Source organism: Eleutherodactylus coqui, chromosome 7 (genome assembly GCF_035609145.1).
Source record: "Eleutherodactylus coqui strain aEleCoq1 chromosome 7, aEleCoq1.hap1, whole genome shotgun sequence".
NCBI lineage: Eukaryota > Metazoa > Chordata > Amphibia > Anura > Eleutherodactylidae > Eleutherodactylus > Eleutherodactylus coqui.
In genome coordinates this window covers 204,954,502-204,979,182 of record NC_089843.1, presented here as the reverse complement: position 1 = coordinate 204,979,182, position 24,681 = coordinate 204,954,502, and the positions used below count along the sequence as shown (strand labels likewise).

Sequence of the window (24,681 nt, the reverse complement as noted above, 5' to 3'; positions counted from 1 at the left end):
AAGACTGGCATGTGAACCGCTAGGCCGCCTGCACACGAGTGGGTTGGACCCCTCATGCGGGATGCCCGCAGCGGAGTTAGACCCATTGCCCAGCCAGTGACCCCAGCTTACTTTCCGCCGGTCTTCTTCTCTGCTGCGAATGTGCCGGCCGGAGCGCCTGGGCGCATGCGCATACCAAGGACATCGCTATGGCAATGACACGGCTTCCGTGACCATTCTGCAATGATGATTGCAGAATGGCCACGGGACGGACAGCTTCCATTGACTTCAATGAAAGCCAGCCATGCTTAGCGCGCACAAAGTCGCTGCATGCTGCAATTTAATCAAATCGCTATCGTTTTCCGCTCGTGGGCAGGAAATCACGTATTCTCATAGCATGCCATGGGCCTGACTTGCTGCAGAATCCAGAGATGGAATCCTGCTCCAGATTTTGCAATGCAAATCCGCCCGTGTGTAGAAGGCCTTTAGGATACTTGGTATACTTTTTGGGCAGTTGTAATGCATGCACAATGTAACATAGTAACATAGTATGTAAGGCTGAATGAAGACAATGTCCATCTAGTCCAGCCAGTCAATCCTCCTGTGTTGATCCAGAGGAAGGCAAAAAACCCCAAGGGCAGAAGCCAATTAGCCCTTTTGGGGAAAAAATTCCTTCCCGACTCCCTAATGGCAATCAGACTGTTCCCTGGATCAACCCCTAATAGTTCCTACCTGCCTGACTTATATGAAAACTAACCACTGTAATCCTTCCAAGACATGAAGAAAATACTTACTATAAACTATCGCAGAAGCCGTATAGGCTTAGCAGCAGCATCGTATATCCACCTGAAGACCATCGCCAAGTACTGGATGTGATGCAGTTATTTGATGTTCACATCCAATTCTGGCATGCCCTCCCTGGTCAGATAGGTTTTTTTTGCTGCCAAGTATCCTTAGATAATTGCAGCCTTACAAGCTTCTCAGAATGTAAGGGAAATTCCCACAAGAATGGGTTGGTACACTGCCAATGTAGAACTGAAAAATGTGTAGAACCGTTAGGTTGTGAGAGAGCCGCACATGAAAGTACATGCGGAACAGGTGCTACACAATACATGATTATTCTCAATCCGTTATGCTAAAAATAAAGGATATACTGTATAAAATAATATATTTTTACTAGCGAGTAGAAACTCTATGATGTCAGAGAGACTTTACATGCAAATTAAGATATACAACATTGTAACATGTCACCACTTTCATTATAGTGATATAACAGAAGATACAATATATTTGTATCATAGAATGGTAGAGTTGGAAGGGACCTCCAGGGTCATCGGGTCCAACCCCCTGATCAGTGCAGAATCACTAAATCATCCCAGGTAGTTGTCTGTCCAGCCTCTTCTTGAGCACTTGCATTTGAGAAGAACTCACCACCTCCTGTGGTAACCTGTTCCACTCATTGATCCCCCTCACTGTCTAATATCTAATCTGTGTCTCCTCCCTTTCAGTTTCATCCCATTGCTTCTAGTCTTTCCTTGTGCAGATGAGAATAGGGCTGATCCCTCTGCACTGTGACAGCCCTTCAGATATTTGCAGACCGCTATTAAGTCTCCTCTCAGCCTTCTCTACTGGCAAATCATGTCAGATCATGTCCTATGAGGAACAGTTAAAGGATCTGGGAATGTTTAGCTTGCAAAAAGGAAGGCTGAAAGGAGCCTTCATATCTCACACGGATATGAACACAATTCTTTTAAATAGGGTCATATATATGAGCGTTTTTTTTTTTTTTCAAAAATCACACCATGTCCTATCTTTGGGACGCCTCACCCATTGTTTTCAATAGGGCCGGAAAAAGCATAGCACGGCGTGTGATGTGCACATGAGTGCAATGTGACATTTCCCATTGTAAACAATGGGAAACAGTTGCCGATCCTCCGGAGTGACTGAAATCCACGCGGGAGGATCGCTACTTTCCTGAAGTGATACAAGGCGTTTTTGACACAAAAGCACCCTGCTTCCGTAGGGATATCACGCTTGCCCATGTGAATTTAGCCTTATTTATCAATACCTCGAGGTTTTCAAGATCTCATCTTCTTGCCATTGAATGAGAACCTTCATTGTTGAGATACACAGACCGACAATCAGTTGAGGTTGTATGTACCTGTGTGAGCCTCACCTGAGAGGGCTGTTGAGTAGTTGGAGATCATGAGCAATTTTTACAAAAAGTATAAAAGACTATTGTGTAACTTTGTAATATATTATACGATGATCGGGCTTGGTGGAATTTGACTCCTATGTACGGACAATACAATTCTCAGGAAGACCGTCCACCGATTTTAATTCCTTGAGTGCCAACCATTTTTCGGTTCTTCATTTTTTCATCCCTGCATTTTTAAAATGTGAGATAAATATGCCGTATTTTAATAGTTTAGACTTTTATGAGTCTGGCAATACCAATTTTGTTTATTTTTTTAATGTTTAGATTTTTTTGTATGAAAAATGAGAAAGGGGGAATGTTTTAACTTAATTATTCTTTTTTTTAATATATTTTTAAAAAATTTTTGAAACAAATTTTAAAGTACTTTTTTTTTAAGGTCCACTACGAGAATTGAACATGCAGTCACACGATTGATTGTACAATGCACTGCAATACTTCTGTCCATTTTTATGTATTATGGTCCATTGTACTTTTCAATGTTAGCTTCTTAATAAGCTGAAATAAAGGCCATCACTGGCATGGCAACCCATCAGCATCCCACGATTGTGTTGCAGAGAGGCAATGGAGGGAGCATCCCTGCATCTAAGTGAAGGAAAGGCTGCATTGGGAATTCTCTCTAATCTTAGTGGTTGAGTATGGGTGTTAGTTCTTTAACATGGCTAGCAACCTCCACATATGAAGTGGGCTGCATTTCTGAGCCGGTTTCATACCCAGCACGTTGCTTATGATGCCCATGTACATCATAAGTAGTTAAGGGGTTAATAAGAACTTTGCAATACTTCTCTTCCGAGAGAGACCCAGTGATCAGCTTATTGTTGTGGGACCCTTTTACAAAAATAGGTTACTTAAAGGGGTTGTCCCGCGAAAGCAAGTGGGTCTATACACTTCTGTATGGCCATATTAATGCACTTTGTAATGTACATCGTGCATTAATTATGAGCCATACAGAAGTTATTCACTTACCTGTTCCGTTGCTGGCGTCCTCGTCTCCATGGTGCCGTCTAATTTCAGCGTCTAATCGCCCGATTAGACGCGCTTGCGCAGTCCGGTCTTCTCCCTGGTGAATGGGGCCGCTCGTGCCGGAGAGCTGATCCTCGTAGCTCCGCCCCGTCACGTGTGCCGATTCCAGCCAATCAGGAGGCTGGAATCGGCAATGGACCGTACAGAGCCCACGGTGCACCATGGGAGAAGACCCGCGGTGCATCGTGGGTGAAGATCCCGGCGGCCATCTTAGTAAGGTAAGGAAGAAGTCGCCGCAGCGCGGGGATTCGGGTAAGTACTAAACGTTTTTTTTTTTTAACACATGCATTGGGTTTGTCTCGCGCCGAACGGGGGGCCTATTGAAAAAAAAAAAAAAAACGTTTCGGCGCGGGACAACCCCTTTAAACCAGACAACCCCTTTACTGACAGTACCGATCGTGCTCCTCATATGTACCAATCGGACAACTACCGTGTGCTGCTATCAGATAGTGACCGTTTCTACGCCACTTTCACCCGTTGTATCACTTTAGAGTAGTAGGTAACATTTCCTTGAATAGATATGGAGCCGGACTGTTGTGCAGTATATTCAAACAAAGGGACCTGAATGTTTTCCTCGATTTCATAGTCCCTCTTCCTTCAGCCCTCCTCTTTAGGTTGTGTCATCGCTGGGATTCGAGCTGTGATAGAGTGTTGGCGTGGCACATGTTCAGCGTGCAGATGTTTGGCATCACTTCAAAGTAACCAGCTACTTCTTTTTTTATCAACTGGAAAGAGGCAAACATATTTCTAATGCATTCATTATGAAGAAGGGGATTCTGTACATAGTATATTGCATTTATTACATTCCATATAGCATTCTCTTGCTTTGCTGGAAGTTAACTATTACCTAGCCTGCAGTGAAATAGCTTTTGCTTTTCGCTGATATGCAATGGGGGCAATCATATACAGCAGGGGCCGCTTTATCAGAACAGTATATGCTTTCTTGGTTTGCAAGTACTACATTGAAGAGTGTGGAGGGGCTACTGTAGTTGTGGACAACTTCTTCATTGATTTCTGGAAATTCCTTCACTGATTTGCAGTCCTCCGGTTATTGTGAGCCGTGAGGAAGAATGATTACTGCCTTCTCCTATGTACAAATAGAAAGCGCTAGATTATCTTTCTTTTAAAGTACTGTAACAGTGGGCCACTTCCCATGCAGGGTCCGTAGGATCCAGGGGTCTTGTGTACCAATTACTGTGTGAGTGCTGTTTTTCTTTTCCATTTCTGTTGTACCAAATTCAAGTGTGGATCCTGAAGGGAGTGATATAAAGGAATGACTTATGGTCTACTGCTTGGATATCTGGATATCATGTAGTTCTATCTATAAAGAAAACTGAAATTCAGGTAATGTGAGCAAGATCAAAACCAGCCTAGTCATGGAGAGGTTTGATGCTTCTAATATGGACTACAGACTCCAGTATACTATCAGAGCAAGCACACTTCGAAATATGATTTGTTACTTATACTGAAATCATATGATAATAGTGAGATAGCACGTCTCTTCTACACCAAGTCGATTTCCACAAAATGTTTTTAGACATAAAGATGAGGGACATACACAGAATTCACAATGCCCTGTAATAAGACTCAGAATTCAGCACCCCCAGTATGTGTGTGTGTATATATACTATATATATATATATATATATATATATATATATTGGGAGTGCAATAAACAGCATGGCCTGCAGAGGGCTACAGACAGGCGTTCTGGACTGCAGAAAGAGTTAACATCTGGGTGTGGCTGGATGCAATATAAATGTCTTAGTTCCTGCCACACTCGGTAGAGGAAGTTATAGCTCAGTGGAGCTAGAAGGGCTGAAAGCCTGAGGTCCCATTTGGGCCAGTGAGGTTCGGTGTGGGCCAGGTCTGGGACAGTCACACGTCTGACAGAGGAGTACAGGCACGGTAATGATGGTTCACCACCCACAGGGGGGTGAACCCAGAACATTATATGGACTATGTGATATGCTGTTTATGCCGTGCTGTGTGCTGTAAAATAAAGGCTGGCAGGTGCCAGTTTTAAAGAAAGTACTGTCTCTGGAGCATCTATCTTCACGTCTAGTGCGCCATCTCCCAGATGGAGAGGCTGGCAATCATTTTCCCCTATATATATATAGTTAGTTTTCAAAGACTATGAATACTTCTTCCAGACACGAATCATCTTTATACACTCTTTCCATCATGCTGCTACCTTAATGTCATGCGCAGTGTCCTCCATCATACTATTGCCCTCTGTGTGCCCCCTTAAAGCAACAGTGCCCCTACAAAGTAATAATGCCACCTGTGCACCATCATAAAGTAATAAAACCCCTATAACTGCCCTAATCAGTATAAGTGCCCCCTTTGTACCTTACTAGCAATAGTGCACCCTATGTGCCCTAAATAGTAACAGTGTCCCATATGCCTCCTCTATAGCCCCATTTAGTAATAGTGCCTTCTGTGCACCGTCATAAAGTAATAGAGCCTCTATCATTGCCCTAATCAGTAATAGTGCCCCCTTTGTGCCTTAATAGTAATAGAGCACCCTATGTGCCCTAAATAGTAATAGTGTCCCATATGCCTCCTCTGTAACCCCATTTAGTAATACCGTAGTAACACTTGTGTCCCTTTTGTGGCCCTATATATTACTTATTTCACCTGTGGAATCTGTTCCTGCACCCAGTCTAGCAGTAGAATCATAATTTTTTGCTCCTGATATCTGACACTGCGCTCTGTACACCCCCTCATATATCAACAGATCAAAGTGAGTAAAAAATAGTAGCGCTCCATGGATTTTGATATCAGTAAAAATCAATACAATAGAGTCACATTTGACCTAAGTGTAATGCACACCATGCATAAGCAGATGGAATAGCTAAAGTATATACAAGATATAAGTTCTTATTTTGGCCAAGATATTTAAGCTCATGAGCCCACGACAAGGGTCCTCATTGTCTCACGAGTCCCTGGTCTGACAAGATACTTCAAACCCCAGCGAGTCCTGCCTGCAATCAGGGTGATCGTCCAATTAGGACGGCCCCACTCTGGAATCTAGGGGTCGTTTTGACCCCTGCTTGGCTGAGAGCTTTCCTGTCAAATTTTTATTTACTTAACCTCTTGCTCTGCTTTGGGTGATTTTGGGAGCCAGCTGGTAACAGCAGCTGAGTGACTCAAACTACTGACCAATGGAACTTTGTTGCTCAGGCAGATGTTCACATCTGCCCTGCAGCATTTGTGTCATATTACCTCCACTTAAAGTCAGTCTCTAGTACTACATGTCTTACCAAAATATGATTTATAATCCCATGTATCTTTACGCATGCATTTCGTACGGTGTTTCCAGATTTTTGTCCACCCTTAGTAGATCAATGATTAATTTCTTTAAAAAAAACACTCCCTTAGAGCTCATTCACACCTGCATCAGATGTTCTGTTTGGAACCTTCATTGCAGATTTCCATTAAAATTCAGGACTAAGTAGCACTGCATGCAGTGCTATATCATCCTGGAAAATTCCAGACGGCATAATGGAATTCAGACGGACCCTATTATAGTTAATGGGGTCCGTCTGGAGCCATTCAGGTCTTGCAGAAGCTGGATCCGACACTTCTGGTTTCATTTTTGTTCTAGTTGAAAAACAGAATAAGTCCTCACAACTCTGCATAGGCAGAAGTGATGGGATATGTGGATGTATGTTTGGGGAAGAACTATTGTGCGTCAGTAAGTATTGAGGTAGTACTTAGTTTAGTCATATTAAGTCGGTCGGTGAAGTCATTGCGTATAGTCACGGATGACGAATTTGTTCCAATAAGAGGCGGTATCCATATTTAATATGGAAGCAGACATCAGGCTGTGGCTCTGCAGGAAGGATAATAAAATACTTTTAGTGCCAATAAATAAACTGCCTGATGGATTCCAAATGGTGTGAGGCTGAGCTCCATTATTTTTCTGCATGGGAAGGTATCATTGCGTGTTCCACAATCAATCCTTTTTATGAGCATTATTGTTGTGATATTAGAAAATCATGTATCCAAAATGTGTAACGAAAAGGTTCATTTCATTTTAGTAATAGTTGCTCAGACTATTATGGACTTCCTGTGTTGAGCCCCTGCGGCAGAGATGGATTGGGGGAGATGTGTTCTTAGAATACAGAACATGTTTACTTTGAGGAACACCATGTATTTCAGAGGTGGATTCTCTTCACTTTCTCTGTCTATATCACCTGTCAATTATGTTACATTTGATGGCCGTGAGATGCATTTTTGCAGAAGGCTTAGATGTCTTTCCTGCCTGAGGCTTACATTAAATTCTGTTGTGGTCTGTTCTATTTCCTTTTTAAGCTCTTCACCACTGAGAGATGTTTGCTGATGGATCAGCATTACTCGCTTGTCAGGAAAGTTGTGCACTCTATACTTATATTGTGTTAGCTACCACACTGGGGTTGGTTGGATCACACAGTAGGGTGTGGAGAAGGCTGCGCTGATAGAAGAAGGATTTGTGGTTGTCTCTGGTATGATATCAAAATTATAATTAGAACTGTAATATAGAGAACGCTTAGAGGCTAAAAAAAAGTCTACGAAGATTGAGATATCACAAAACTCCATGTAGATCCCCATACCTGTGATATTGCTTTGATTGTCCACTTCTCCATCCAACTCAATGTCAATAAGCCATGGTAGAGAGTATCTATCTATCTGAAAAACAACCTTGTATCCTTTTTATTTCCATTCGATTAACCATTTGCAATCCAATTTTGGATTCAGGGTTTTCTAGGGGGCTTTCTCTTTCTGCCGTTATACAATGGCGCCATCTGCTGGCTAGAGCCAGTACTGCGGTGTGGGACATACTGGAGAGGCCCCTGACAACAGAGCGGCCAGTAATCTACAATAAGAATACTCTGCAGGACGTCTTCCGACATCAGAGCTGTACAGCCTTCACTCAGAATGTCTTTAGACGTCAGACAGTGGAATGGAAAGGGTTAACCCTTTCCAATGCAGTTTTTCTGCCACCCGAACACTCTCCAGCTCTTATTTATTTTGGGTGAGAAATCGCATTGTAGGTTCCTTGGAATAACTCAACAGAAACGGATTTAAAAAGACAAATAATGATTAGACAGGAGCGAGTACACTCGCTAAGAGCAATTGCTCAAGCGAGCATTGCCCTTAGCGAGTACCTGCCCGCTCGAGAGAAAAGGTTCGGGTGTCGGCGCGGGTGAGCGGTGAGTAGCGTCAGTCAGCAGGGATGAGAGGGGGGGGGGGAGGAGAGAGGGAGAGAGAGATCTCCCCTCCGTCCCTCCCTGCTCTCCCCCGCAGCTCCCTGCCTGCCGCCGGCACCCAAACCTTTTGTCTCGAGCGGGCAGGTACTCACTAAGGTCAATGCTTGCTCAAGCAATTGCCCTTAATGATGCTCGCTCATCACTAATAATTATCTGTCATGATGATTTTATTAGCAGTTTTTTGAAAATTACACGAGTTATAAGTGTTTCACAGTGGGAGGATCATTTGTAATAATCCTGTAAAATGTTACATACATTTATATAATATGATTTAATAGATATTATTAGAGAAATTAGAAATGCATAGAGCCCTATTATGTCAATTACAAATGAATACAGTATGCATAGTGGAAGATACATACCGTGTTTCCCTGAAAATAAAATAAGACCTACCTCAATAATAAGGCCTATCCTGATTTTTGGGAGGAGGGGAGGGGGCATGAAATATAAGCCCTACCCCAAAACTAAGTTGTAGCTACACTACATGCAAACAAAAAGCAATACTCACCTAGCAGGCGATCTCCGAGTCCCTCCCGCTGGCCTCAGCCACTCCAGCAGGCTTCCGTGCAGGCCTCAGTACTGACAGAACATCACTTGCTGGTAACAGGGTTTGTAAACCCTGCCTCCTGCAAGCTATTGCTCTGATTGGTTCTCGAGGGCCGCTGCTCAGCCAATCAGAGCCGGGGCTCAATGAACCAATCACAGCGTCGCGTTGAAAGGCTGTGATTGGTTCATTGAGCGTCGGCTCTGATTGGCTGAGCCGAGGTCTTAAAGTGTGAACCTGGCCCTATGCCTGCGCTTCACTACTGCATATATTGCAACCTTAGACTTGGGCTGGTAACTTCAAGCACTCATACATACGTCTATTAGAACCATTGCTTTCCAATGAAGTGTTCACATGTCTATCTTTTAGAAGCGCAAAATACTCACACCTGCAAAAGATAGGACATGCGTGCCTATAATGCATGCCGGTAAGGTCCGTGCTGCGTATAAAGACATCATGTGAAGTCTGTTAATCCCCGTGGGAGTCCCCTCATCACTGAACACTGTGACAGCACTGTAACAGTGTTCAGCGATGAGGGGACTGCAGCAAGGACAAAAGAATCCCCTGTCACAGCTGTGGCAGAGGTCCGCAATGATATCCAAATGCTGTCAATGGGGCCGGCGCTGCTGCCGCCCCATTGACAGCAATGGGATGAAGGCAACCCCTGCAGCGATGATTTTCAGGGAAAGAGGGTCTTGAAATATAAGCCCTACCCCAAAAATCATCCCTAGCTGTTTTTAAAAAAAAAATTAACTCACCTAGAAGCGCTGTCCTGCTCTTCTCCCCGTCTCTGTCTGTCTTTATTCATATTCTGTTTCCCGGGGATTGAAGGAATCCCCTGCCGTAACTGTCGCAGCTGTCACACCTGTGTCAGGGAAGCGCGATCTACTCCCGATTTTTTTTTCAATGGGCACCACGCTGCTGACCCCGGCTTCATTGACAACAAGGTGAAGCACCTGGAGGCTGTGGCACCCAGGGGTATCACATCCAATAAACCCCTGTTGCAGCTGTCACAGCCGCAGCAGGGGATACCAATCGCACTATTATGTGCGAGTTTCATGTGCCTTGTTTGTTTTGCTTCAGTCACTCGATTTTTAACATGTGTGATGTGCGATTTTTTTTTTTAGCGCACATATAAATGTGCTAAATAATCACTAGTGTGACTGCACCCTAATTAGGATGTACGGTATGCAATTGTGTATTTTAAGGCGTAATTGTATATTTTAGAGGTCCCTTAGTATACAATTACTGATAATGATCACTCATAAAAGCAAGGGTGTAAATTTATTATCTAGGTTTCCCCAAAATAAAAGAATATTATACTGCTTTTCACTAGTACAATGCCATTATTAGATATGCTCCTTTTAGTCTGAAGAGTCCTTTAATCGTGGACAATATACCATATGTGCAACCTTGTAGTTGAATAAAGCCCTGTAGGCAAGGGAGTACTGGGATCTTAAAAGCAGCTACCGTGTTTCCCTGAAAATAAGACAGTGTCTTATATTAATTTTTGTTCAAAAAAGTTTAACTTTTTTACATGTATAGCTGCCTGGACACTATTTAAATTGATTTTTTTAATTAACTGTTAGCAGGGCTTAATTTTGGAGTAGGGCTTATATTTCAAGAATCCTCAAAAAGCCTGAAAGATAATTTTGCATCCTCAAAAATTCAGGAAAATCATGCTAGGTCTTATATTCAGGGTATGTCTTATTTTCAGGGAAACAGGGTAGTTGCATCCTCCTCTCTAAATTTCACAGGTCACAATTGTTGCTGGGTTGTTGGAGACATGAGGCTGTGCTCTATATCGGGTTATTAGAGAGGTTGAGCCCATTTACTGTCCTTGCACAGGGCCCTCTGCTCTTCTGTCTACCCCTGGCTCCAATAATAACTTGTAGGTCTTTGGGAAATGTCATTCTGCACATTTATCCTCCACTGACTCTTCATCTTTCTGCCAGCTACAAATGTCTATTTACTGACTGGATGCTACTGTAAAGCAGCCTGTATCCTCTGATGGATTTTGACTAAAACTGTACTCCAAATTTCCTGCTTCCCTGCTGGGAATGAATGAAAAAACTTTTAAATGAGCAGATTCTCATTTCAATGAGCGAGTGACGTCCCCACTAATTTATTCGCACTCGTGCAGCCGCGTTAGACAGACAAATACATCGTTGGCTCGTTCTAACCAGAATCGTTCAGAATGGTTCAGTCTTTCACATTCACTGGATAGACTGAATGGCAAGCGAATGAGCCAACGATGAGGTTTTATGCCTGCATAAAATGAATGAAGAACGAAGAGCAAACATTTCACCAGTCAGTCGTTGGCTTGCATTTAGAATTATCATAGTATTCTAGAATGGCAGAGTTGGAAGGGACCTCCGGGGTCATCTGGTCCAACCCCCTGATCAGTGCATGATCACTAAATCATCCCAGGCAGATGTCTGTCCAGCCTTTGTTTGAACACTTCCATTGAAGGAGAACTCACCACCTCCCGTGGCAACCAGTTCCACTCATTGTTTGAAAGTGAATTATCATTCACCTCATTCGTTTTGAACAATAATCATTCTGTCTAAAAGCACCTTAACCCTTTCCAATCCACTGTCTGACGTCTAAAGACATTCTATTTGAGGGCTATACAGCTCTGATGTCGGATGACGTCCGACAGGGTATTCTTACTGTATATTACTGGCCGCTCTGTTGTCAGGGGGCCTCTCCAGCATATCCCATACCGCATTACTGGCTCTAGCCAGCAGATGGCGCCATTGTATAATGGCAGAAAGAGAAAGACCCCTAGGAAACCCTAAATCCAAAATTGGATTGCAAAGGGTTAAAGGGGTTGTCCCGCGAAAGCAAGTGGGTCTATACACTTCTGTATGGCCATATTAATGCACTTTGTAATGTACATTGTGCATTAATTATGAGCCATACAGAAGTTATTCACTTACCTGTTCCGTTGCTGGCGTCCTCGTCTCCATGGTGCCGTCTAATTTTCGGCGTCTAATCTCCAGATTAGACGCACTTGCGCAGTCCAGGTCTTCTGCTTTTCTCAATGGGGCCGCTCGTGCAGGAGAGCGGCTCCATGTAGCTCCGCCCCATCACGTGCCGATTCCAGCCAATCAGGAGGCTGGAATCGGCAATGGACCGCACAGAAGAGCTGCGGTCCACGGAGGGAGAAGATCCCGGCGGCCATCTTCAACCGGTAAGTAAGAAGTCACCGGAGTGCGGGGATTCAGGTAAGCGCTGTGCAGATTTTTTTTTTAGGTCCCTGCATCGGGTTTGTCTCGCGCCGAACGGGGGGGCTGTTGAAAAAAAAAAAAAACTGTTTCGGCGCGGGACAACCCCTTTAAGCCCCCTGTCACATGGGCGTATTCAAGCGTGCAGAGAATAGAATGTATTGATTTCGATGGGTTTGTTCACATGCACATAATTTCCTGCACATTCCGGTTGGGCATAAAACCTGCAACATGTCTATTTCCCTGCATAGACCCCATAGAAGTCAATGAGGGGGTGTGCAAATGTGCGCACAATATGCAAGGAGATTCGTGAAATACTGTGTAATTCCACTAAAAAAAAAAAATAAATCTTTATTTGTATAGCGCCAACTTATTCCGCAGCGCTTAAAAAAGAAAACATCTAGAAGTCATTAGACTAACGAGCCGTTCCAATCGGTGCATCTTGGTTTGTGCAAAATGAGCGTGTCTCGGGGGTTCAAAAAGTACAGTAAAGCACGCACAAAAAAAGCATCTTTCATTCCGCGGTCCGCATATGCTCATGTGAAGGGGACCTTTTTGAGTATTTTTGATGCTATGCCTGCCATTACCCAATGCATTATTTAGAGCGACTTCTTAGTTGGAGCTTCATTTAACAGTAATACTAGAAGGTATAAGAAAGCTTTAGTATAATGTTACAAGTTGTAATGAGTGTCGGCCCTTCCCGGAACAGAGAACGTCATATATCACAGGCAACATGGAAGCGCTGGCGGTCTACATGTGTGATCGAGTAAGAGCCGTGCGGCGGCACTCAGTGTTTACAAGGAGCACCGATGGCACATTTTAGTGGCAAGTCTTCCAGAACAGGACAGTTCATGTTATTTAAAGCACAGCTCAATTATTCCATTATTCACTGGATATTACCGAACTCTTCTCTGGATGAATGTGTAATAAGCATCTGTAATAATGGCACATAATCAATGCTTTTTCTGGCACCGCTGACATATCGCCCCAGTCTGAGAGTACATTCTTCATTCTCTAGCCGGTTTGTGTTCATTCCCTGCGGTAGCAGCCAGTTTTAGAGCAAGTAGCAATGCATCACCATTCTCATAGACCCCGATAAAGAGGCGAAATAAAACATAAACGTGTTTCATTTTTATGGGAACGTTTTTTTTAAAGTCGAGTTTTAGTAGCACTTAGCACATACAGGAAGATATTTAGTTGCTTGCTTCATCTGCAAACCATTTATCTCTTTTATTGTCAGGATGCATATATTTTATATCGTTTCACATCCACTTGGAAATTGTTGCAGTATTTACATAGGGCTCAGGCAGTGTTTAAGGTTCTTGTTATAGGAGTCAGACGGAAACAAAAATAGTATGTATTCACAGGCCAAATATTTATTGTTTACTGTAATCTATTAATATGCAAGATTTGGTTTATAGAGGCTGAGAGAATGGAGGGAGCATAGAAAGGAATGAAGACAAAAAGCTCCCTGATTTAAGGTTGTTTTGCCATAATTATTGGTATTTCGAAGAGTATCAGGCTTTCAGCATATAAAGGGGTTTTTATGTGTTATGTAATGAAAAGTTGCACAATTTTCCTATGTATTTTTCAATATCAATTCTGACATTTCTGTATTACCAGAAAATGAATGAATGCAAGCAGAGGTCTTGAAAATGATGAGGAATTGATACAAAAAAATACATGGGGTGGACAAAAATATGGAAACACTGTATAAAATGCATGGGATTTTAATCATTGAGGGCTTATTTAGTCGTCCGTATATCGCCCGGCCGATATACGGTGTCCCTCTCTTTAAGGGGAGGATGCTGGAAGGGCTGGGAGCAGTGTACTGAGCTCCCGCCCTCTCTCCGCCCCTCGCCACTATTTGCAATGGGATGGGGCGGGCGGAGCTAAGTTCCAGAACTTAGCTCCGCCCCGTCTGGCTCCCTCCTATTGCAAATAGTGGCGAGGGGCGGAGAGGGGGCAGGAGCTCAGTACACTGCTCCTGGCCCTTCCAGCATCCTCCCCCTGCAGACAGGGACACTGTATATTGTTCTGGCATGAAAACTAGGCTGATATACGGATGTCTGAATAAGCCCTAAGACTGAGCTGCCCTTTTGGCTCCTGCTTTCCCGACAAATTTGTGTTTACTTCACCTCTTGCCCTGCTCTGTGTGGTTTTGGGAGCCAGCTGGTAACAGCAGCTGAGTGGCTTAAGCCCCTGACCAATAGAAGCTTGTTGCTCGGGTAGATGTTCACTTCTACCCAGCAGTATCCATGTCATATTACCTCCAGTTAAACTATATGTCTTATTGGAATATGATTTATAATCTCGTGTAATTTAAGGCATGTATTTCGTACGGTGTTTCCATATTTTTGTCCACCACCTGTATATTGAAAAATTGTAATAAAAAAAAAACAGAAATAAAAATAATATATATTTTCTGAAAGTGGAATACCACTTTAATAGGTCCTCCCATAAGTCACACCTCTATGCATTTTAGATTCTATTCGCATCTACAAAATGGAAACCACAACACACTGACAGATCAGTCGAACAATGAATATCGTGTTAACAAATCCCACTGACCTACTGCACAATGAGGTCTATCAGGTTTTGCCGACCGCCAGCAAGAAGTTTCCTGTAGCTGATAGTTGACTAATGAGCTTCCATGACCACAAACTCAGCACTGTAGTCAAAGCGGGCCTCAGGAATTGGAAAGCATATAGGAGATTGGTAATGCAAGCGTCTTATAAAAGGATTGTCCTAATGTTTACTGAGCAGCATCACTGGCCTATGGACCTACAGGGTATGTTGGCGCGTTCAATGACCGCATTCAGGGTATATATGACTGGGAAGAACCCACGTGTACTTTAACATCCCCACAGACTTCTATGAGCCAGAGATATGTTTGTGTCTGCATATCTTTTTTTCTCATTTAACCCCATAGGGATCAAGTTGTTTGAGTCCAAAAGGACCAAGCACTTTTTAGGGATTTTACCCTAAAAAGTGGTTTTATGGCCCTTTTTTTCATTTTCTTCAGCTACCAAAATTATTTTTACTGCATTTTCCCGTGACATATAGGGATACTTTTTAATATCTTTTTTTGCTGATTTTTCAGGGTTTTTTTTGTTTTATTAAGGATAATTTTTTTTTCTTAGTTTATTTTAGCATAAATATGCTGATTTTAAAAATAAAGTAGAGGAATGGATTCCTCATTTTGTTTCGAATGTTTTGAATTATAAATTTGTGTAGTCTTGGGTTACAGGGCTCATATAGTGATGGTTCTGGTTGGCGTCGGTAGTGGGTCGATTTCTTTTATACATATTTTTTTAAACTTATATTTGTTCTTTTTTTTACCATCTGTTTCCCCCATGATGTCATATAAGACCTCTGAGGGTCATTTACATTGTCTTTTTTTTTACATTAGTTTCACACTTTCCCACTGTAGCTGGGGCATCCATAGCAGCCGCATCGATAGGAGCCCCAGTTACAGGGGGAAAACATCCCCCTGAAGCATCAATAATCACTAACAGAACTGATTTGGGTTTACTAGGACCCTGCAGCTCTACTGTGGCAGGGGGCACCTGCCGGTCACATGATTGCTGGGTCAAATAGCAGAAGTGACACTTCTGCTTTCTTTATTCACTACACATTGCATTCATTGAGCGCTCTGTAGCCTGCAAGAGGAAAGGCAGAAGTGATTAAAAACTGCTTCTGCCTTCTTCTCCAAGTCCTTGGCTATGACTAAGGCCGCCTGTACATGGGTAGAGTTTTGCTGTGGAAGCCGTGTACCCGCATCATCGCCTAGCGATGGCACGGGGAAAAAAAAACATTTGAAAAAAATAATCCGTACTGCGCATGTCTGATGGATAGCCGTCCGGACCATCCACAATACAGAGGAAACCGTAAGAACGCAGGTACGTGTGGGAGCCCGCATGCAGTATCCGGCTCTGCCGTGTGCAGGCAGCCTAACAGCTGAGGACTTGCTCCTGCTACATTGCAGGAGCTTTAATCCGGGGCCGCATTTTTACCATTAGCTGGGGTTAAAGCCCAGGACCAAGTGCCATAGATTTACTGTGCTGAGGGCTTAAAGCGTAATCTACTACAACAGGATGTTGTGTGCAAGGAAGACAATGTAAGACGAATGCTACATGGGCCTTTTTGGTTAAAAAACATTCATTCCAAGATCCTGAGAATTCTAGAATTAGGAATTAAATAAATAGGAAAGAAAACCCTAATTTGATCATAAAGTGACATTTTCATGTTGGGTAAAAAACGTTTCTATTTACCCCGATTTTTTGTTTCCGTAGATCCTAAAGAAGTCGTGTACAGAAATCCTGTATGTGGACCCGTCATCCGTCTGCGTTGGCGGTAAGAAAATTGCTGTTTATATTGCCGTCTCCTCGCTGCAGGGTGTACCGGCTCGCTTTAGCTTTATTCTTCGTGCTAGTAGTATTTGCTATTGCCACATAAAGTATAAGTTCCTTCTCTGGCGATTCTGTCTTACAGCCAGATAAATATTCATGTAAAAATATTTTATGGAAAGGAAGTTGATCTGGAAAAATAAATAAAAGTGTTTGATGATAACTATGTTAAATGTATTCAAAGCAAGAAGGCTACATGTTTATTTTGGAATATTACATTGCCTTTCTTTCATTTCCCGATCCCCTACAGTTACCAGGCTTAATATTCTTTAGGTTTATTTTACTTTATCGGCAGTTCAGCTGTTGGCTACAATGTAATCAGAATGCCGGGCTGGTAAAGAAAACGGAAACATTTCTAGGTTCCGTGTTCATAAAAGGAGACACAATGCAATGCGAGGCATAAAAATGATCAAACGGGCATTTAAAGCCAAAACAGCTGGGAAGGTGGCAAGTGCAAAGTTAGCTCCATAGTGAGCCATAAACATTCTTTCATAGGACTCTAGAACTAGAGCTTCAAAGTAATAATATGAATGCGATTTTTATATTCTTTGTCTTTGTATGGGATTCCTTTAATTCCTGCACAGATCTCGTAGTAGTCCCTCTATTTTTTTAAATACCGGGATCTGATCTTAGCTGAAAGCAATAGGAAATGTGAAACACAGTACTGTGGCGTCCCCCTGTCCATGGGCGTTGCAGTATCCTGCGGCGGATCTCCTCTGCAGGAGCTGCCGCCTGGGAGCAGGAGCCGGGAGACGGATCTCCGCGGTGAGCCTATCTGACAGATTGACCGCGGAGAATCGCGGCAATTCGCAGTATGCTGCGAATTGCCGGCCGCGAGCGGAGAATCACAATAATTCTACGCTCGTGGACAAGGGGGCCGGCGCTTTCCATAGCAATGCTATGGAAATCTTCAGACGGCGTGATTCGCCAGCGATTTACCGCCGGTGGAATAACGCCCGTGGACAGAGGGCCTTAAATGGTGCGTTCACACATCCTTGATTTTCAGTGGATTACGATGCAGATCCAGAGCAGATTTCACGCTTTCCATTTGAATTCCATGGAAAGGGTGAAATTGTTGCAGATCCGCAGCAAATCTGTGAAGTGTTAACACACCCTTAGGCCGGTTTCACTGGAGCATATGTGTATTTGCATGCCTGAGTGATATATTTTTGCAGAAAAGGGAGATGGTCAAAACCACCTATTGGAAAGAAGTTAGATTCTTTTTAACCACCTTGTAACAATGACTGGGATTTGAAAGCCAAGCCAGAATTCATACACAGACAGCTGTTTCAGGGGGTTTGCCGCTCATCAGTGTGCAGAAGGATTCTGGCTTGGCTAGGGAGAGGCTTATGATGTGGGTCAGGAACGCTCTCTTTTCTCCTTAGGGAGAGCACCTAGAAGGTGAGTGAGGAGACTTATAAGGTCATTCATGCTCCTCTGGGAAATGTATGCAAATTAGCGGGATGGAGCAATACCTGTGCAGCGCAACCAACTGGAAGGCAACATTCTTGCAAGTCAATGTTAGACTCTTTATATAAGCCTTGTAGTAATGACTGGGAATTGAATGTCAAGCCAGAATCCATACACTGACAGCCGTTTTGGGGTGTTTGCCCCTCATCAGTGTGCAGTGGGTTTTTGCAGATTGAACGATCCCTTTTTGCACGTACATCGGCATATCTTACTGTATTTTTTGTGCCCACAAGGCATGTTCATTTGCGCTTAGCAAACAAAGACGCACCAAATAACATGGCTATTAAAGGGGTTGTCCCGCGCCGAAACGGGTTGTTTTTTTTTTTCAACCCCCCCCCCCCCCCCCCGTTCGGCGCGAGACAACCCCGATGCAGGGGTTAAAAAAGAACACCGCACAGCGCTTACCTGAATCCCCGCGCTCCGGTGACTTCTTACTTACCTGCTGAAGATGGCCGCCGGGATCTTCTCCCTCGGTGGACCGCAGGGCTTCTGTGCGGTCCATTGCCGATTCCAGCCTCCTGATTGGCTGGAATGGGCACGTGACGGGGCGGAGCTACCAGGAGCCGGTCTCCAGCACGAGCGGCCCCATTGAGAAAACAAGAAGACCGGACTGCGCAAGCGCGTCTAGTCCGGCGATTAGACGCTGAAAATTAGACGGCTCCATGGGAACGAGGATGCTAGCAATGGAACAGGTAAGTGAAAAGCTTCTTATAACTTCTGTATGGCTCATAATTAATGCACAATGTACATTACAAAGTGCATTAATATGGCCATACAGAAGTGTATAGACCCACTTGCTTTCGCGGGACAACCCCTTTAAGTCTCAGTGAGTTTCAGATGTGTTCTTTTTCCTGCATATTGTGCACGCCACATTGACTTATATGGGGAGCTTTGGTGTGTAAATATGCAGCAAAATAGAACATGCTGTCTTTTTTTTTCCTTTTGCACGTCCCAACTGCATGCGCAAAGTATGGAAAGGTGAACAAACCCGTTGAATTCAATGAGTTCTATTTTTTGTATATTGTGCATGCAAATACCGGCCTTAGGCTAGTTTCACATGCCGCAAGAAAATCACGTATTTGGTCCCGAGATTTTTGTTAATCAGTGATGCTTTTTTTTAGAATAATCTCGCATCGCATCACTGCCCCTCATTATAAAATTGCGCGTTTTATCGCGAAAGTCAATGGGACTTTCTAATGTTAAAATTGCATTGCAACGCATGTTTGTTGCGATGTGATAAAAAGCAGGCTCCATTGGGAAACAAGAGACATTACAAAATCGCACATCGCAGGAAAATAGAGCATGCTGCGATTTTTTTTTGCTCTCTTAGGGTGCCCACCCACTGGCGTTTTTTTTCACTGTAAAATTCGCAGGTTTTTTTTTTCTGCAGGGGGTCTATGGGACTTGCAATGTAAAAATCGTGATCGCGCAAAATCACGATTTACCGCAATATCGCGATTTTGCGCGATCGCGATTTTAGCTTTGCATGTCCCATAGCCCAAAGACCCCTGCAGAAAAAAAAAAACGCTGCGAATTTCGCAGTAAAAAAACGCTAGTGGGTGGGCACCCTTAGGGCGCCCACCCACTGGCGTTTGCGATTTTCGTGCGTGAAAAACGCAGCGTTTTCGGCGCGTTTTTCGCGGCTTTTTCGCGGCTTTTTCCGTTAATTTACATTGACATTCATGGGTGCATTAAGAGAAAAATAAGGACACATATGCAACTGACAGTTCCTATGTTAAAAATTGCAACGGACTGAAAAAAAAAACGCCAGTGGACAGGAGTACATTCAAAACCAATTGCTCTTGAGAAAAAACGCAAAACGCAAAGGAAAAAAAATCGCCAGTGGGTGGGAGCCCTTAGGGTGGCTTCACACTGACGAGGGAATCGCACGATTTCCCAGCGCTGCAAGAAATCGCAAAATTATGAAGCCAATCGATTCCAATGGCTACATGCGCATTTGCAATGTTTTAACACTTGCGATGCAGTGTTAAAACAAAATTGCGGCATATGCATTCCTGTGATCTCGCCCATTGTTTCCAATGGGGCTGGCGTCAGCAGTGCCAACCCCAATGGAATCAATGGGTGACAATCGAAATCCTCTGTCACTGCTGAGACAAGGATATTTGGTGGGGTTGAAATATAAGCAATCCCCCCCCACACACACACAAATAATCAATAACTGTAGAAAAAAATAAATAAAAAATAATACATCACCTTAGTAGCGCTGTCATCTCCAGCACGTTTCTTTGCAGATCCCTGCACTCTTCTTCTGCTTCTCTTCTGGTCAGGGATTGAAAATCCCCGCCTTCTGAAACCGCTGCCTCTGATTGGCTGAGTGCTGTGACCAATCAGAGGCAGCGCCCAGCCATCCTTGAATGACAGCTGAGTTTTTAAGAAAAATTGCCATGGACTACAACAAAACACACTAAGGACTCTGAAAGAACCCATTGGAAACCATGAGCTTCACATACATGCGTTTTGTAGCAATGAGTTTCTAGCGAGACTTTCTAGCCTGTGTGGATCTGGCCTTATCGTACATCCTAATGCCGCTCTTTCACTTGGTTTCGCCTCAAGAGAAATCAATCTGCTATTTGAATAATGTTACAGATGTAGCAAATATTAACTTGACATTTAATGCTAATGCCCACAGATGGATTTCTACTGCATTTCCCGCAGTGGAAATCTGCGCGTGAATTCTGCAGCTATTAAAGGGGTTGTCCCGCGAAAGCAAGTGGGGTTATACACTTCTGTATGGCCATATTAATGCACTTTGTAATATACATCGTGCATTAAATATGAGCCATACAGAAGTTATATACTCACCTTCCCTGCGCTGGTGTCCCCGTCTCCATGGTGCCGTCTAATTTAGCGTCTAATCGCCCGATTAGACGCGCTTGCGCAGAAGGGTCTTCTCCCTTCTGGTCGGTCCGGGCACGAGCGGCGTTCTGGCTCCGCCCCCTTCTACGCGTCATCGCGTAGCTCCACCCTGTCACGTGTGCCGATTCCAGCCAATCAGGAGGCTGGAATCGGCAATGGACCGCATAGAGCCCACGGTGCACCATGGGAGAAGACCCGCGGTGCATCGTGGGTGAAGATCCCAGCGGCCATCTTGGAGGAAAAGAAGGAAGAAGTTGCAGAGAGGGGATTTGGGTAAGTTAAATTTTTTTTTTAAATTTCAACACATCCCTTGGGTTTGTCCTGCGCTGAATGGGGGGCCTATGCAAAAAAGAAAAAAAACCCGTTTCGGCGCGGGACAAGTTCTATTGAACCATCCTATCCCGCATGAGCCCTTAATACATTATGTTTAACATACCTACAATGTGCTTCAGCTTATCACGATGCACCATTTATATTAACCATTGCTGCATCAGTATATACAGATGTGTCCTTCCTTAAAGAGACCATCACCTATTTTTAGCCTTATAAACTAAGCTTATGGGTTGAAAGTAGGTGATCCGCTAAGTCCGGGGATGTAAGTATTATATTTACCACCCCAGTCATTCCCCCGGTGTCAGCGCTGAAAGCCGTCGTTCAATGCATTGGATGGCACTGCCAAGTAGCCCGCCCTTTATAAAATTAGAATGGGCGGACTTAATAGTACACTGCTCAATGCATTAAGTGACAACTTTCAATGCTCCCACCGGGGGAACGACAGAGAAGGTAAATATAACACTTATATCTCCTAACTCAGCCACCTACTTTCAGGCCATGAGCTTAGTAGGGCTAAAAGTAGGTGACAGATTTGCTTTAACTTGTCTTTAAGTCTCCTTTCAATTTCCTTCATTTTTTCCATTTTTCTGTTCCATCACAATGGCTCCCCGATGAAATCCATTGATCGATAAAGTAATGGTGACCCAATCAGAGTAGGTACCATTCATAACCCCTCTCTGCTTTCTATCACTTGCCCACATTCTCGCCCAGACCAAACACTCTCATCTTATATACCAACCTTTTATGCGGCACACTATCAAATGCTTTGGAAAACTCCAGATACACAAGATCCAGAGACTCTCCCCCGTCCAGTTTAGAACCTCCTCGTAGAAGCTGATCAGGCTGGTTTGACAGGAGTGATCTCTAATAAACCAATGCCAGAGATGGGTAGACAGTAGAGATGAGCGAGCCTGCTCGGATAAGGCAGTTACTCGAGTGAGCCCCTCTCTACTCGAGTAACTGCATTCTTGTCCGATAAGGTTCAGGAGGGAAAGAGGGGGGGAAGGGGGCGGCGGCTCGAGTGAGAGAGATCTCTCTCCCCGCCCCCCCCCCCCCCCACCGAGCCTGCTCGGACAAGAATGCAGTTACTCGAGAAGAGCGAGGCTTATCTGCGGAGGGTCGCTCATCTCTAGTAGACAGTGATAAGATGCTGGAGGTTGTTTCTGCTAAGGAGCGCATCAAGTATTAAAAGGAACCTGCCACCTGCCTAAAGCACCATAAACTAACTTATACGGAAGTGCTGTCAACCGACAGGTGATGCATTTTTTTTTATATATAATATTGGTTTTCTATTGTTGTTTGAAACGACATTAATATCATCTAAATATGCAATAATACTTTGTTACCTCTTCAATAAGCAACTATTTTTTTTTCAGAGAAATTCCAAGTTGTCTTGAGAGGGAATGGATTTTTATTTGGAAAAAATATAGAAAATGTTGCTTGCACCTACAATATCAATAAGACAATAATCCGTAAGTATTCGGAGATACAAATGTAAAAATAACTACAGTGTGACATTATGATAGATTACTATTGTTATTATTATCTTTCCATGTATGTACTCAACTCATAAACTATATATAGTCTGAGTCTATGGAGTGTGTCTATCTGTTTTCGAATGAGTCTAAAGACTGTAGAGTTCGAGATGGCTGCGACCAATAATATTAAAGGGGTTGTCCAAAATTAGCAAAACCCCTTTCAATGGGTCCTCCATGCATTAAAGTAAGAAATCAGCAGTTACTCACCTCTCCCCGCTCCATCATTCATCCCCACTGCCAGCTGTGTCTTCTTGTAAACCTGTTGAAGCAGCCAATGATAGCACTCAACCATGATCATTGAGCAGCTGCTTGCTTGTAGGTGGGCTCAACATGCAAACTGGCATCCCAGGGAGACCAGGGCCAAAAATTTCAAGTGGGGCGAAATGCAAAAAACAACAATGCAATGGTGTTATTTTTAGTATTTACAGCATCGATGGTCCAGTAAACATGTCACATAAACTATATTATGTGGGTCAGTATGATTATGGCAATATCAGTTATATACTTTATTTTTTACTACTTTTACGACCTATGTGCACAAAACCAAAACGCTCCATACATTATCAAAATGCGCATGATCTTAGCTCCGTTCCCATTGCTTTTAATGGGCCAGCTCTGCAGCCACCTCATTGAAAGCAATGGGGTGCAGGCAACCACTGCAGTGATTTTCTTGGAAGGACTTAAAATATAAGCCCTTCCCTAAAAATTATCCATAGGTGTAGGGAAAAAAAAATCATTACTCACCTAGCAGTGCTGTCCGAGCTTCGGCACGTCTTCTCTCTTGCATAGCGGCACTGATCTAAAGTACTTTCTTCTGGCCGGGGATTTAAAAATCTCTGCCTCTTGAAAGTGCTGATTGGATTGGCTAAGCACTCAGCCAATCACAGGCTGAAAGAACTTCACTACACTGCCGGCAGATTAAGCGACTAGACGCACCTGAGCCCCGACATGAGCGGAAAGGTGAGTAAATATATATTTTTTTTTTTACACATGCTGGGGATGATTTTCAGGGAAGGCCTTATATTTAAATCCCTTCCCCGAAAATCACTGCAGTGGTTCCCACTGCTTTCAACGGGGCCACGAGCAGCGGCTGTGGCACCATTGAAAGCAAAGGGAAAACATTGCGATCCTTTGCCACAGCTGTGACAGCTGTGGTAGGGAATACTTTACTCCCCGCGGGGAGTCCCCTTGTCACTGAACACTGTGACAGTGCTGTCACAGTGTTCAGTGACAAGGGGACTCACAGTGGGGAATATTGACACAGAGCACGGACCTATGGTGCACGCATGTCCTTTGTTTTGCAGGTACATGCGTTTGCACACCTGTAAAACATGGACATGTGAACACACGATAGGGAACCAATGGTTCTAATAGACATGTGGTTATGTGTGCAGGTATGTACGCACATACACACGCTTGTCTGACTTTTTTAAAACAAAAATTGCAATCGGTCACCATATTTTGAGACCCATAACTTTTCTATTTTTCATCGATTGATGTGAGGACTTTTTTCTGAAAGTTTTTGGCTGTAGTTTTTACAATTTTGATTTTGATAGAGGACAAATTGGGGAATAGGGAGAGGTGAGGAACTTTAGATTTTTTATTTTAATGCATGTGGGGACCCGTTGAAAGGGGTTTCCTTAACTCAGTCAACCCCTTTAACTATTGCAAGAACTGAATGCTTAGTAAAGTGCTAAATTATGTATTCCAAAAGGGCAGAAATCCGTAATAGCTATTTTAATTGACACATACAGATAGTATTAGCGGTCGGCTACAGGACCTGTAGAAGGTGAGAGCGTGCAGCCAAT

The 24,681-nt window shown here is 43.5% G+C and overlaps 1 protein-coding gene across 2 annotated transcripts in view; it reads left to right on the top strand.

Annotated features, from left to right (window-relative positions):
* ANTXR2 (ANTXR cell adhesion molecule 2) overlaps positions 1–24,681 on the top strand; it is a 208,188-nt gene that overhangs the window by 67,448 nt on the left and 116,059 nt on the right. For both annotated transcript variants that reach the window (XM_066574248.1, XM_066574247.1), the window contains exons 9-10: positions 16,542–16,602; positions 22,712–22,807. In XM_066574248.1, the coding sequence (XP_066430345.1) occupies positions 16,542–16,602; positions 22,712–22,807 (157 nt within the window). The remainder of the gene's footprint in view (positions 1–16,541; positions 16,603–22,711; positions 22,808–24,681) is intronic.